This window comes from Neomonachus schauinslandi, chromosome 13 (assembly GCF_002201575.2).
Source record: "Neomonachus schauinslandi chromosome 13, ASM220157v2, whole genome shotgun sequence".
NCBI classification, from domain to species: Eukaryota; Metazoa; Chordata; class Mammalia; order Carnivora; family Phocidae; genus Neomonachus; species Neomonachus schauinslandi.
In genome coordinates this window covers 17,985,102-18,000,282 of record NC_058415.1, presented here as the reverse complement: position 1 = coordinate 18,000,282, position 15,181 = coordinate 17,985,102, and the positions used below count along the sequence as shown (strand labels likewise).

Sequence of the window (15,181 nt, the reverse complement as noted above, 5' to 3'; positions counted from 1 at the left end):
TAGATCTTGGTATGTCATATTTGTATTTTTGTTTGTCTCTAGTTTATTTTTATTTATTTTTAATTATAATTTTTTTTTATTATGTTACGTTAGTCACCATACAGTACATCACTAGTTTTTGTGTGTGTGTGGGGGGTTTTTTTTTTTTTTTTAATTTATCCTTTGGTTTCTTTGATGACCCTTTGGTAGTTCAGTAGCATGTTGCTTAATCTCCATGTTTTTCTGATTACTCCAGTTTTATTATTGTAATTTATTTCTAGTTTCATACCATTGTGGTCAAAGAAGATGCTTGATATGATTTCAGTCTTCTTGAACTTACTGAGACTTGTTTTGTGGCCTAACATATGATCTATCTTAGAAAATGTTCCATGTGTATTTGAGAAGAATGTGTATTTTGCTGCTTTTGAATATATATATCTATTAAGCCCATCTGGTATAATGTGTTGTTTAAGGCTGATATTTCCTTATTGATTTCTGTAAGGATGATCTATCCATCGATATAAGTGGGGGTGTTAAAGTCTTCTACCATTATTGTATTGCTTTCAATTTCTCCCTTTAGATCTGCTAATATCTGCTTGATAGTTTTGGTGCTTCTATGTTGTGCATATATATTTATAAATATTATATCTTTTAGCCATATTCATCTCTTTATCATTATATAGTGCCTTTCTTTACCATTTTTTATAGTCTTTGTGTTTTTTTTATTTTATTATGTTAATCACCATACATTACATCATGAGTTTTTTATGTAGTGTTCCATGATTCATTGTTTGTGTATAACATCCAGTGCTCCATTCAATACATGCCCTCTTTAATACCCATCACCAGGCTAACACATCCCCCTACCCCCCTCCCTTCTAGAACCCTCCGTTTGTTTCTCAGAGTCCATAGTCTCTCATGGTTCATCTCCCCCTCCAATTTTCCCCCCTTTATTTTTCCCTTCCTACTATCTTCTTTTTTTTAACATATAATGTATTATTTGTTTCAGAAGTACAGGTCTGTGATTCAACAGTCTTACACAATTCACAGCACTCTCCATAGCACATACCCTCCCCAATGTCTATCACCCAGCAACCCCATGCCTCCCACTCCCCACCTCTCCAGCAACCCTCAGTTTGTTTCCTGAGATTAAGAATTCCTCATATCAGTGAGATCATATGATACATGTCTTTCTCTGATTGACTTATTTTGCTCAGCATAATACCTTCCAGCTCCATCCATGTCATTGCAAATGGCAAGATTTCATTCCGTTTGATGGCTGCATAATATTCCATTGTATATATACACAACATCTTCTTTATCCATTCATCTGTCGATGGACATCTTGGCTCTTTCCATAGTTTGGCTATTGTGGACATTGCTGCTATAAACATCGGGGTGCCCGTACCCCTTCGGATCCCTAGTTTTGTATCTTTGGGGTACATACCCAGTAGTGCAATTGCTGGGTCGTAGGGTAGCTCTATTTTCATCTTTTTGAGGAACCTCCATACTGTTTTCCAGAGTGGCTGCACCAGCTTGCATTCCCACCAACAGTGTAGGAGGGTTCCCCTTTCTCCGCATCCCCGTCAAAATCTGTCATTTCCTGACTTGTTAATTTTAGCCATTCTGACTGGTGTGAGATGGTATCTCATTGAGGTTTTGATTTGGATTTCCCTGATGCTGAGCAATGTTGAGCACTTTTTCATGTGTCTGTTGGCCATTTGGATGTCTTCTTTGGAAAAACGTCTGTTCATGTCTTCTGCCCATTTCTTGATTGGATTACTTGTTCTTTGAGTTTGATAAGTTTGATAAGTTCTTTATAGTTTTTGGGTACTAGCCCTTTATCTGATATGTAATTTGCAAATATCTTCTCCCATTCTGTTGGTTGCCTCTTTGTTTTGTTGACTGTTTCTTTTGCTGTGCAAAAGCTTTTTATTTTTGATGAAGTCCCAATAGTTCATTTTTGCCCTTGCTTCCCTTGCCTTTGGCGATGTTTCTAGGAAGGAGTTGCTGCGGCTGAGGTCAAAGAGGTTGCTGCCTGTGTTCTCCTTTAGGATTTTGATGGACTCCTGTCTCACATTTAGGTCTTTCAACCATTTGGAGTCTATTTTTGTGTGTGGTGTAAGGAAATGGTCCAGTTTCATTCTTCTGCATGTGGCTGTCCAATTTTCCCAACACCATTTGTTGAAGAGACTGTCTTTTTTCCATTGGACATTCTTTCCTGCTTTGTCAAAGATTAGTTGAACATAGAGTTGAGGGTCCATTTCTGGGCTCTCTATTCTGTTCCATTGATCTATGTGTCTGTTTTTGTGCCAGTACCATACTGTCTTGATGATGACAGCTTTGCAATAGAGCTTGAACTCTGGAATTGTGATGCCACCAGCTTTACTTTTCTTTTTCAACATTCCTCTGGCTATTCGGGGTCTTTTCTGGTTCCATAGGATTATTTGTTCCATTTCTTTGAAAAAAGATGGTATTTTGATAGAGATTGCATTGAATGTGTAGATTGCTCTAGGTAGCATTGACATCTTCACAATATTTGTTCTTCCAATCCATGAGCATGGAACGTTTTTTCATTTCTTTGTGTCTTCCTCAATTTCTTTCATGAGTATTTATAGTTTTCTGAGTACAGATCCTTTGCCTCTTTGGTTAGATTTATTCCTAGGTATCTTATGGTTTTGGGTGCAATTGTCAATGGGATCGACTCCTTAATTTCTCTTTCTTCTGTCTTGGGTTGCAAGGTTGGTTCAACATCCGCAAATCAATCAATGTGATACAATACATTAATAAAAGAAAGAACAAGAACTGTATGATCCTCTCAATAGATGCAGAAAAAGCATTTGATAAAATACAGCATCCTTTCTTGATCAAAACTCTTCAGAGTATAGGGATAGAGGGTATATACCTCAATATCATAAAAGCCATTTATGAAAAACCCACAGTCAATATCATTCTCAATGGGGAAAAACAGAGCTTCCCCCCTAAGGTCAGGAACAAGGCAGGGATGTCCACTATCACCACTGCTATTCAACATAGTACTAGAAGTCCTAGCCTCAGCAGTCAGACAACAGAAAGAAAGAAAATCGGCAAAGAAGTCAAACTCTCACTCTTTGCAGATGATATGATACTTTATGTGGAAAACCCAAAAGACTCCACCCCAAAACTGCTAGAACTCATACAGGAATTCAGTAAAGTGGTAGGATATAAAATCAATTCACAGAAATCAGTGGTATTCCTATACACTATTGTCTTTGTTTTAAAGTTTATTTTGTATGATATGAGTCTAGCTACACCTGCTTTCTTTTCATTTCCATTTGCACGAAATTTTTTTTGTCCCTTCACATTCAGTCTGTGTGTGTCCTTATTTCTGAAGTGAGTCTCTTATAGACAGCATATAGATTTTTTAAATCCATTCAGCTACTCTGTCTTTTGAATGGTGAATTTAGTCCATTTACATATAAAGTAATTATTGATAAGTATGTACTTATTGTCATTTTGATAATTGTTTCCTGGCTTTTTTTTGAAGTTCCTTTCTGTTCCTTTTCTCTCTGTCTTCCCTTGTGGTTTGATGGCTTTCTTTAGTGTTATGTTTAGATTCCTTCCTCATTTTCTTTTGTATATTTACTCTAAGTTTTTTTTCTTTGTGGTTACCATGAGGTTCACATATAATATCCCATGTATATAAGAGGTTTTTTTAAGTTGATAACAACTTAATTTTGAACACATTCCAAAGCTCCTCATTCTATAATTTTGATGACACATATTACATCTTTTAATTTTATGCATCCTTAATTATTTTAATTTTAATTAATTTTACTCTTTTTGTCTTTTGACCTTAACCTTGCTTTGTAAGTGATGGATTCACTACCTTTACTATATATTTACTTTTTCCAGCAAGATTAATACTTTCATATCTTTTCACATTATTAGTGTCTTTTCTTTTCAGTTTAGAGAAATCTCCTTAACATTTTCTCTAAAGCTGTTTTAGTGGTGATCTCCTTTAGCCTTCGCTTATCTGGAAAACTCCTAACCTCTCCTTCATTCTGAATGATAACCTTAGCAAGTAGACAACTCTTGGTTGGAAATTTTTTTGCTTTCAGCACTTTGAATCATGCCACTCCCTTCTGGCCTGGATAGAGTTTCTGCTCAAAAATTTGCTAGTAGGCTTATGAGTTTTTCCTTGTACATTAAATAAATTGTTTTTCTGTACCTCTTTTTAGATTCTCTTTTTATCTTTAACTTTTACCATTTTAATTATATATCTTGGTGTGGTTCTCTTTGGGTTCATCTCATTTGGAATTCTCTCTCTCTCCCGGTCCTTCTCCCTCCCTTCCTCTCCCAGATTAGAGAAGTTTTTAGCCGTTATTTCTTTGGATATTTTTTCTGTGTCTTGATGTGTGTCTCTCTCTTTTTAAAAAAGATTTTATTTATTTTAGAGAGAGAGAGAATGCAAGTGAGTGGGGGGGGAGAAGCAGAAGGGAGGGAGAAGGAGAGGGAGAGAGAATCTGAAGCAGACTCCACACTCAGCACAGAGCCTGATGTGGGACTTGATCTCATGGCTGTGAGATCATGACCTGAGCCAAAACTAAGAGTTGGATGCTTAATGGACTGAGTCACCCAGGTTCCCCTTGATGTGTTTCTTTTATCTTTTGTTGTAGAGGTGCACTTTATCCAGTTCTCAGGTCCATTTTGGAGGAAAATTATTCTGCATGTAGCTCTAAAAGTATTGTATCTGTAGAAGGAGATGAGTTCAGAGCCTATTTACACCTCCACCCTGGATCCCCCTTCTTATCTCTTTCCATTAATTTAACAGATTGTATCAGTTTGATTGGTACAAATAGAACAAGTTGGACTATATGCCATGCAACTAGCTTTGTCATCAACTGGTAGATTTTATTTATTAAAAAAATGAGTTCTACTTCTGGGAATATGGAATTGGGTATATAAATGAACAGACTCTGTCTTTTTAAATCTGCTTTCCTAAATTTTTTTTTTAAGTTTTAAATCCTATACTACATTAGTAAACATAAAGCAGAAAAAGGAATGAGTGTTTTAATTATTCTAGAAACATCTTGGAACTCTTTTTAGCACCAGACCAGGCATAATTCTTATACAGAGCAGAGACAGTCTGTAGCATTCTTACATGGAAAAGAACAAAAACTGTAAGTCCTGTTTTTTTTTTTTTTTTTTTTTTTTTAAAGATTTTATTTATTTATTTGAGATAGAGAGAATGAGATACAGAGAGCATGAGAGGGAGGAGGGTCAGAGGGAGAAGCAGACTCCCTGCTGAGCAGGGAGCCCGATGCGGGACTCGATCCCGGGACTCCAGGACCATGACCTGAGCCGAAGGCAGTCGCTTAACCAACTGAGCCACCCAGGCGCCCTGTAAGTCCTGTTTTTTAATCTCCCTCTTCCCATATAAGATAAGGAATTGGGCACTAGCAATAACACATAAGATTTGCAGAACACTTAATATTTTCAAGTAGCTTTAGGTAAGCTTTTTCTCATTGCAACAGCTTGGTGCAATGCTCACCCTTTCACACATGAAGAAAAAAAGGCATAGAGAAATTAGACTGATTTTGCACAGGGTCTCATAACTAGTAATAACTTGTAATTGGGAGGGAGAAAATTGTTGGTCAGGACCTTCAGGTTCTAATTTGATTTTCTCTCCATTTACCCTGCCCACAAACCCTTGATTAATATCAATTTCTCTGTGATTAGCTATATTCCTATGTCTCTGGAATGTGTCTGAAGAGACCCAGAGAAAGGTGTGTGGAGGAAGAGAGGAGGAGACATCAACTGTCCCCACTGGACATGCAGTCACACAAAGTCATCCCAGGTGCCAACATTAAAGCCAGAAGGTCAATTCAAATCTTGGAGCCATCTAGGCATAGCTCCTCATGCTACCTCTTGCTATAAGACAGTGGCCCAGAGCAGCCTTACCTTGTCCACACTCCAACTTCTGGCAGGTATGGTTGGTGGGCACTATGAAGTAGCCGCCCATGCATCGTGTACAGATGTGTGCGCTGTGGCAAAGCTCACAGTTGTCTGAGCAGGGCAGGCAGGTGTGCCCCTCGGCAGGGTAGTGGCCTGTTGGGCAGCTCTCCTGACACTCCCCCTGATATAGGAAGCGCTCCTGGCCATGCTTATCTGAACAGATGGAGGGGTAACAAAAAGAAGGAAAATGTACAAAATTAACTGTGAAGCTAATATAACCTAAGATTTTTTTTTTTTTAAAGATGTAAGTAAGTATTTTGGCTGCTAAGGGACCAGGAGTATAAGAATGCATTTCATGAAAATTACAATATATACTTATAGTTGAAAAATTTTCATTGTAGGGAATAATTTTTGACTATTTTGTATATTTGAGTGAGTAGGGACTACCATCTGTAATGTCACTGCAAAAGCAGAAACCACCCTCTGTGAATAACTAGGAGTCAGAAAGTGTTTAACTTCCCCAAGGGCTCTTTTTGGTGTCTGTGAAAGCTCTCAGACTTGGGAGCTATAGAGGTCCTATAAGAATAAACAACTGCTTACTGATAGAGCCATTTTTGTAAGCGTGCAGTCTTTTAGAATGATTTTGAATTCTGTTATCAAAATCACACGCTTGTATTAACTGTCCAAAAATCTGAATTTTTGCATTGTTGCCAACTCCTACGATGACAGCGTATTGAAGTGCTAGACCAAGCACACCTTTTTGACTCCTTAAATGGATTTTTGGAAGTCCTGAGCTTCTGTCAACATTGGAGTCTACTTGAAAAGAACTAGCAGTATGTCTAATATGAGACTATGGGAATATGCTTTTGGGGGGAATAGAAAATTCGAACCAATTATAAGTCACAATGAATGACAAAGGATTATAATCAGTTTATATACACAAAATTAACAAAATGTGCCTAGAGGTCTCCTACCCTCACCCTACTGGGGTTTTTGTTTGTGCTGAGTGTATTTAGGGTATCCATCTTCTCTGGATCAAGTCTCCCATATGCTCCTGCCTCTGCAGAACAGCTGACCTGTGTTTCCCAGAATAACTGGGGCTAGTGTTCACTCGTGATATACCACATGAAGACCCAGAAGCGTTGACCTTCAAGGTGCAAGGCTGCTGAATCTGTGGATAAAGATATCACTAACCCTGTGTTGCAAGGGCAGAATCTTAATGTCAGTATGAATGATCGAACCACATGAAATTGCCAACATTTAAGTACTTTTGTGTCCAAGTGATCCAACCTGATGTTTTGTCCTTAATTAAATCCCTAGTTCAAATCCAATTTAAAAATCACACCCTTGGATTATGGGCTCTGAAGCTACCTCTTTTCTGTTTGTGATTTCCAACTGGAAGTCTGCTGGTTCTCAGGGGACAAAGCCAATAAAGAGGATTTACCTAGGGTGGTGCAAGAATGTGTCTGCGCTCTCCAAGTTTGAGTTGGATGAACATTATCCTTTAAGGGAAGGAGAGTGTTTGGGAGGATGTAATGTGCATTTGGTGATTCTACAGCTGCAGGTTGATATGGAGCACAAACCCCTGATCTGGTGGAACGTGGAATCTCGACACCACAAAAGGGTCAACCTTCCAAGCTCTGTTCTTCTCAGACACTTTATGAAAACCCTAGCAAACCCCATTTCCACCAAAACTCATTCAGAAAAGATCCTATTTTTCAGAGGGCTGAACTTCTCAGATATAGGTAGGAAGATTTGAGAACAGTGGGAAGCTACTTTCTCCTCCATTCAGCAGTTTCTATCCATGCCCTACACCCTTCCATGACATCACCTCAGGATCCAGAGGCTTGGGACAGCCTGGGATATATTGAGATCTAAATACATATTTGTTGTATGAATGGATGAGTGGCTAAGTGCATTAATATTTAGCAATATTCCCATTTTTCTAACATATCCAACTGGATCAACAATCTAAAAATAAAATTAACAATGATGGGTTCCGATATCAGAGGAGATGTTCTCCAATCCCATTTGTATTGTTCAGACATGGCTTTATTATTTGAACCACTTTGGGCATTACAATTTGAGTTTAAAAAACAGATTTGGATGGTCTTGGTATTTAAAATACATGGACCCTGTAAAGGAGTTAACTTAGATGCCTTGATCAAGGGCAGCTTTTCCCACAGGTTTGGTCCAGAATTACACCAAGATTGGCTCAAATTTCTAATAGCCTGGGTAGTATGGCAGCTCATTTAGCTTTGGCTGGTAATTTGGATACCCCAGTGATTTAAATTATCATGCATAAATTTTTGGCTACTTGACCAGAGTCTCAGAATTTAAATTATTGTGACAATAAATAAGGGAAGCTTGTTCTAGTACCAGAAGGGCTGATATTTTTGTAAGGTGCTAAACCTTTCATGTGATAATATGAGTCAAAGTGCAAGAAACTCTGAGAATGGCTTTCATTTATACCTAAGAGCAATTGGCTGTTTCCAGAGCATCTCTTGTAGCTAACTAATTTCATTAGAAGAGATGGTGGACTCATGTGAAGACAGCATGCCTTCAGGAAGAAAGAAAGGTTGAGGGTGGAAGACATGAAGGGAAAGGATTGCTGGAAATGATGAAAGAAAGGCTGAGGGGCTGCCTGAGTGGCTCAGTCGGTTAAGTGTCTGCCTTCAACTCAGGTCATGACCTGGGGTCCTGGGATTGAGCCCCGCAACGCGCTCCCTGCTCAGCAGGGAGTCTTCTTCTCCCTCCCCTCTGCACCTCCCCCCCCCCCAGCTCATGCTCTCTCTCTTAAAGAAATAAATAAAATCTTAAAAAATATAAAGGCTGAGGGATTCTGAAAGTAAACTTTATAAAGTTTAGCTTCAACATTTTTCTTACTGTAGTTGTGTGATTGGTCAAATTTAGCTTTGGATTCAGTTTTGTAGAGGAAAATCTGGACAAGAACTTAGAGGGAATCTTCACCAACAGGGCTAGAAGTCTGTATTTTCAAAAGGATTCAAACCTAAATCTTAACAAAATTACAGTTAAGCAAAGGTGGGATTTCTGTGAACTGATGGGAGATGCTTATGTGTGTATTTGGCACCCTGTAGTCAGAGGGTTTTCAGCCTTTTATTTTTTTTTAACGATTTTATTTAAGTATTTATTTGAGAGAGGAGCAGGGGCAGGAGCAGAGGGGGAGGGAGGATGGGGAGAGAATCTCAAGCAGTTTCGGTGCCCAACATGGAGCCTGTCACAGGGCTGAATCCCACAATCCTGAGATCATGACCTGAGTCAAAACCAAGAGTTAGAGGCCCAACAGACTGAGCCACCTGAGCACCCCTCAGTATTAAAGCCTGTTGATATGGAACTGCCTCAGGTCAGGCATCCCTTGTCTTTAGCACTGTTTCATGTACTGGCCATGCTCATATATGCACTAGGGGCATTGTGCTCCTAATAGGAGGGAACCCTGCTAATCAGAGCTTGCTCAACAATGCCTTCTCTGGCAAGGCTTTTCTGTTCACTAGAGCTGAAAGTGATGTTTCCTCTCTGACTTGTGGTAGGATTCCTTCCTTCCTTTGGTCTTGAATATTTTCTTGTTTTATAATACATGAGCACAAATCCCTGTTAGGCTGTAAAGTCCTTGACGGCAAGCATCATACAATCATTTCTTGCATTTTCTATGGCAACTATGTGTAGTAACTTCTACATGTGAACTTTTGTTAAGATATGGAGTAAACATAGACTTTTAAACAAAAAAGATGTCAAAGCATCTTTTGTGTGGATTGGCCCAAGTAACTATAAGGATGCTTAGAACATATTAGACATTTGTTCAGTATTCAAGCGAATCCTTAATTTTGGACTATGTATGAAGATTTAGTGTGTTTTAACTGTGAAAGGGATTTTAGATGCTGTCTTGTTGATGTGCCACCTCCACCCCCATTCTTTTTTTTTTTTTTTTTTTTTACAAACAAGGAGAGACTTAAAGAGGTGAAGAGACAGGATTAATATCTTCAGTTCATTAGTCACAAAGGAGGAACTAGAACCCAGGTATCCTGATTGCTGGTACTGATATTCTTTCTACTGAACCATTCATTTATTCAGTTATACTGTGCATGCCGATGCTCTACCAGTGCTCAAAGCTAGTGCTCAGGTAGAAACCATTCACTGCTCTTACAGGACATAGAGTCTTATGGACAAGATAGCTATCAAGTTTGAGGATGACTGTAAAGGGGTAAGCGGAGGCTCCAAGGATGCACATATAGAGAGGTCCCATCCCAGACAAGGAAATTGGGGCAGCCCTCATTGAGGAAATGATGTTGAAACTGAGACCTAAAAATAAATAGAGGTCAGGCAGATAAGTGGGGAACATTTCCAGTGAAGTCTTTGAACAGCTAGAGAAATTCACATGCCCACAGGAGTAAGTAGGTACGAACAATAACAGTGGTGGTAGTAGTAGTAGTAGTAAGGGTAGTATTTAATATTTATTGAGTACTTCTTATGTGCCCAGCCCTGTTTAAGTGCTTTGTTATTTTACCTCATTTAACCTCATTTCATTGTCATAATCTTAAAAGTAGAAAACCATTATCACCATCCTTTAGATGAGGAAGGAAACAGAAACGAGCAGGCTACAGAGAAAAATTGATATAGATCTACTTTGTTTACATAAGAGACACAAAGAAATAATTTTAATTTACACAAAGAAATGTGTTATCTCCCATTTTCCTGCAAATGCATGATACTCTCAATTTGTTCTTCATTTTTCTTGGTTATATTACAAGGAAGAATAAAGATAAATAATTCTCTTCCACCAGAAAAAAACCATGTAAGCACGATGGTGGTGGTAACTGATGGCCTTGGGATCAGTGAGACAATAGGGAGTGGTGGCAACTGTGGAGAAACAGAGAGCAGCCTCCTCTGATCTCTAGTCAACCATTTGGGGAATGTAGGCCGAGTGGTGCCCAGTGTTGTGCTCCAAGTTTTCAAAAGAAACCAAACCAAGCCAAAACAAAAACAAACAAAAAAACCAAACCACCAAGGTTTTTCTTTGAAATTTCCCAATTTTAAAATTTGGCTGAAATGTTAAAAGGTCAAGTAAAATATGAATCTGGCCCACATGAGGTCAAAGTGGGGAACAGACATATGAGGGGAAGTTGGAAAGGACTCAAGGGTCAAACTGCAGAGGACCTTTGAGATCATGGAATATAATCCAATGACAGCAGAAACTTGAACTGTTAAAGCGGAGACAAAAAGTAATATTTTTGTGTTGAAACAATTCCTTTGCTCCTACAGTAGGGCTCTGACAACTTCTAAATGGCATAGCTCAGGGCTGAGGAGACCTTGACACAGCCTCTATTTCAATATTTCTCTTGAAGACTGAATGTGTCACCCTTAACTTTCTCGCTTTTCACTTTCACCTCAACAAATCTTAGCTTTCCTGACAGTCTCATGTCTGACATCATGTCTGAATGACCTTTTTTTCTCCTTCTCCAGAAGGACATCTCTTAGCTTCTCTCTCATCTCCTTAGGGGCAGTGAGTCTGCGCCTATGATAATGTGAATTCGTTTCCTGACAAGAAGCAGAAACTTCAAGGTGATACACACTCTCCAATGAACAGCTGTCTAATATCTACCCCTTGTCCCCAGAGTTGAAGCTTCTGAGTCAAACCAGTGGGAGAACAGCTTTGAAGAAAGGAAGAAGAGAGCAGCCAGACTTCCTCACCTACTCCACAGGCAGTGCAGCTGGAAGGCTCATTTCCTTGGCATTCTCGGCAGGTGTAGTGGCAGGGATGGCATTCGTTCTGAAATTCAAATTTCCCTGAGGGACATTTGAAAATGCAGCGGCCATTGTCAAAAGTCCTAGAGGAAGAGCAGATTTCAGGGTTTGAAAGGGCGACTTTCTGGAATGGCTCTAAGTATGAGAACATGTGGTGTTCATGTTTCAGTGCACAGACTTGGTTTCATTGCTCCAGAAACAAGGGGGATGCCTGGGACTGATCATCTTAGAACATGTGGAATATTAGTCACGTACCCATCCTTGGCCCAAGGTTTGGACCCAACAGCAGACATGCCAGAAACTGGCTCAGGATGCGATCCAGAGTCTGGTTCCAAATAAGCTAACCAGTGCCTGCAGGGATTAAACCCATAGTGTGGGCCCCAGCCAAACACAGTCAACAGTCAGATGGAGGTCTTTAAATTTTCAAGACACTAAATAGGCCTCTGAATCCAGAGGCCTTGGAGAAAATATTCTTCCTTTAGTTATCAGCATATGCACACTTTACAGGGGAAATGTCAACATCAAGGGCTCTCGAAAGGGTAGAATAAAGCGCGGTCCTGGTGCTTATGTGCTACTTATAAACTTGGCCTATGCATATGGCGATTAATCGATAAAAGTGATTTTGAGTGTCATTTTTGCAAGTGTTTCCTGATGTCTAAAGTACCAACTTTTTTTTTTTTTTAAGATTTTATTTACTCATGTGAGAGAGAGAGAATGAGATAGAGAGCATGAGGAGGGGAGGGTCAGAGGGAGAAGCAGACTCTCTGCTGAGCAGGGAACCCAATGTGGGACTTGATCCTGGGACTCCAGGATCATGACCCGAGCTGAAGGCAGTCGCTTAACCAACTGAGCCACCCGGGTGCCCTAAAGTACCAACTTTTTTTCATCATGTTTGCAAACACCTACAAGGACACCACAGATGAGTTAGTATGGGGGCTTCTAAAACCTTTGATTTTATACACATAAAATACATATCATAATGTCACTGTTAATATTTTCATAGTTTTGCTTCTTTTCTTCCTTTGCAAAGTAATCCCAAGAGCAAACAGGATTAGGTAAATCATATCCAAAAACTTTGCTCAGAAAAATACAAAATATTTACCAAATGCAAGAGTCAGATAGGTAATGCGGTAATAAAGTGAGCTGTGGGCTCCACCCCCAGAGTTTCTAATTCAGTGAGTCTTTGGGGGAGAGAGCTGAGAATTTGTGTTTTTTAAGTTCCTGGGTGAAGCTCATGCTGCTGGTCTAGGGAACACATTTTGAGAGCTGCTATTCTGCCTTCTGCTCACTGATAGTATGGATTACCAAGGAATTTGCTAAATGCGTCCTAAGTTAACACAGGTGGTGTCAAATTGGGTCTGTTCAAGTTTCCTTACAGTAGTAGCTACTGTCTCAGTTGTGAGGCTAACTGACCATGTAGCACACACGTACCCCCGATGGTATAAGGTTGGCATCCTGGCCTGAGAGAGCGGAGGGCCTGTCAGCAAAGGTAGGGCTCCTTTCTCTCTCTACTAACTCTCTTCCCCCAAGCCGGACATCCCATGGAAGGTCAGGTGTAGGCCTGGGGTGCAATGGTGGGTCTAAATCCCACTGTTTCTATAGCTAGAGCCAGCCCTGAGCTGGGGATGGGCCATTTCAGTCACAGGGTTGTGCAGGTTGGAATGGGAGCAAGGCAGCCTGAATAGGCTGTTGCTTGTGATCTTCCATCTCATCTCCACACCCTGAAAGTCTGTGTCATTTCCATCTGTTAGAAACAATGGGATTGGGGTGCCTGGGTGACTCAGTCAGTTAAGTGTCCGCCTTTGGCTCAGGTCATGATCCCAGGGTCCTGGGATTGAGTCCCACATCAGGCTCCTTGCTCAGCAGGGAGTCTGCTTCTCCCTCTGCCTGCCTCTCTCTCACAAATAAATAAAATCTTAAAAAAAAAATTTTAATTTCTATTAAAAAAAAAAAAGAAACAATGGGATTAACACCACCAACATAAGACAGACAGCCACCTCGTTCTTGCATTCTCTGCCCTTCAGGTTCTGGTCACCATAGCAAGCACCACTGGAGTGAACAAGCCTTGGTCCCACTGCAGGGCATGAAGTCCTAGCCCTAAGCAGACATGTATGCACATCTGGTTGTCCATGTCAAAACAGATCCCCTGCACCATGGTGTATAATGAGAAGGCTGTGCTCCCAGCCCAGATTTTTAGTTGATGGCACTAATGCCAACTGGGAATATCCCAGCCCCACCCTGGCTCTGGTTTCTGAGCTAGAACATTTTTCAAGGAATCATTTGGATGTGACTAGTTAAAAAATACCCCAAACCTCCCTTTAAGAAAAACTGTGTAAGAGCTTTCTGAGGTTTTTCAACAAGGAAGCTACTAGATACTCTGCTGAAGGGAGAATGGGAATGTTTACTTGTGAGGGTTCTTTTTTCCCCCTAAATTCAGTTGCAAAGGGAATGAAAAGTATATCGTCATTTTTTGCCTTTTATAGAAAGAGCTGATGAATTTGCTTAGGGGGAAATAATTTCTCTTGGGAGAGGTGATCTAATATTCTTAATGATGGGAACCATGTAGAAGCGTCCAGAAAGTGGGGGTGGCAGACTTGGGGGTGAAGCCAATGGTGTAATACTTTTGTGTATTATATATGGATGGGGCTGCCTTTCTGACTTGAGTGCTTGATTTTAAGAAAATACCAAGCACATAATGGTGCTTTAAACCACCTCCCTTCATATCTACCCTAAGGAAAGCATAGGTGAAGTACACAGGTTTTTGGAAGAATGTGATTCTTTCTAAAGATCGAAAAAGAGAAGGAAAACAGTCATGCTTGGGTAAAGGCACTGAATTACATCATCCCCTGCACCATCTATTCCCCTTAAGGAAAATTGCTAAGGAACTTGAGAAAAGTACCATTTCAAGTGGCACAGATTTCCACTGACACTAACAAATCTTCCCTAGTGGAAGAGAATAGACAATCTTGCTCTGGGCTCAATGGGGCTGAGGACAATTTCCTGTAAAGCCAACTCAAGCCATTTCTAGGACTGCCAGTCATCCACTGTGGATTTCTGAGACAATTGGTCAAGCTAATCTCTGCAGGGGAGGCATTTCGTCCCCAACTCAGGCATGCTCTTAGCCTTTTCATAAGCAGTGAACAATTCCAGGTCCAATGGGGCTTATGGAAAGGAAGAAGTCGGCAAAACCAAGTGCTAAAGAGCTGGGCAGAGGTAATGTTCTCTGCATTGGCACTAAATTTTCCAGACCCCCCAGTATGTGTGTGTATGTGATACAAACTGGAACATAAGAGATGGCAAATCAGGGTTAGTGGATCTTCTGCTGATTGTTGGTTTGGCCTTAATAAGCCATCACAAGGGTTCTTAATGTAATTTCTTGGTACTTTAAATTTTTTTAAGACTTTATTTACTTGGAGAGAGAGAGAGCATGAACAGGGGGAGGGGCAGAGGGAGAGGGAGAAGCAGGCTCCCCACTGAGCAGGGAGCCTGACGGGGGGGGGGGGGG

The 15,181-nt window shown here is 40.2% G+C and overlaps 1 protein-coding gene across 2 annotated transcripts in view; it reads right to left on the bottom strand.

Annotated features, from left to right (window-relative positions):
• PCSK5 (proprotein convertase subtilisin/kexin type 5) overlaps positions 1 to 15,181 on the bottom strand; it is a 463,530-nt gene that overhangs the window by 96,624 nt on the left and 351,725 nt on the right. For both annotated transcript variants that reach the window (XM_044920816.1, XM_021689363.1), the window contains exons 22-23: positions 11,623 to 11,759; positions 5,923 to 6,129 (exon numbers count right to left, since the gene is read on the bottom strand). In XM_044920816.1, coding sequence (XP_044776751.1) covers positions 5,923 to 6,129; positions 11,623 to 11,759 — 344 coding nt within the window. The remainder of the gene's footprint in view (positions 1 to 5,922; positions 6,130 to 11,622; positions 11,760 to 15,181) is intronic.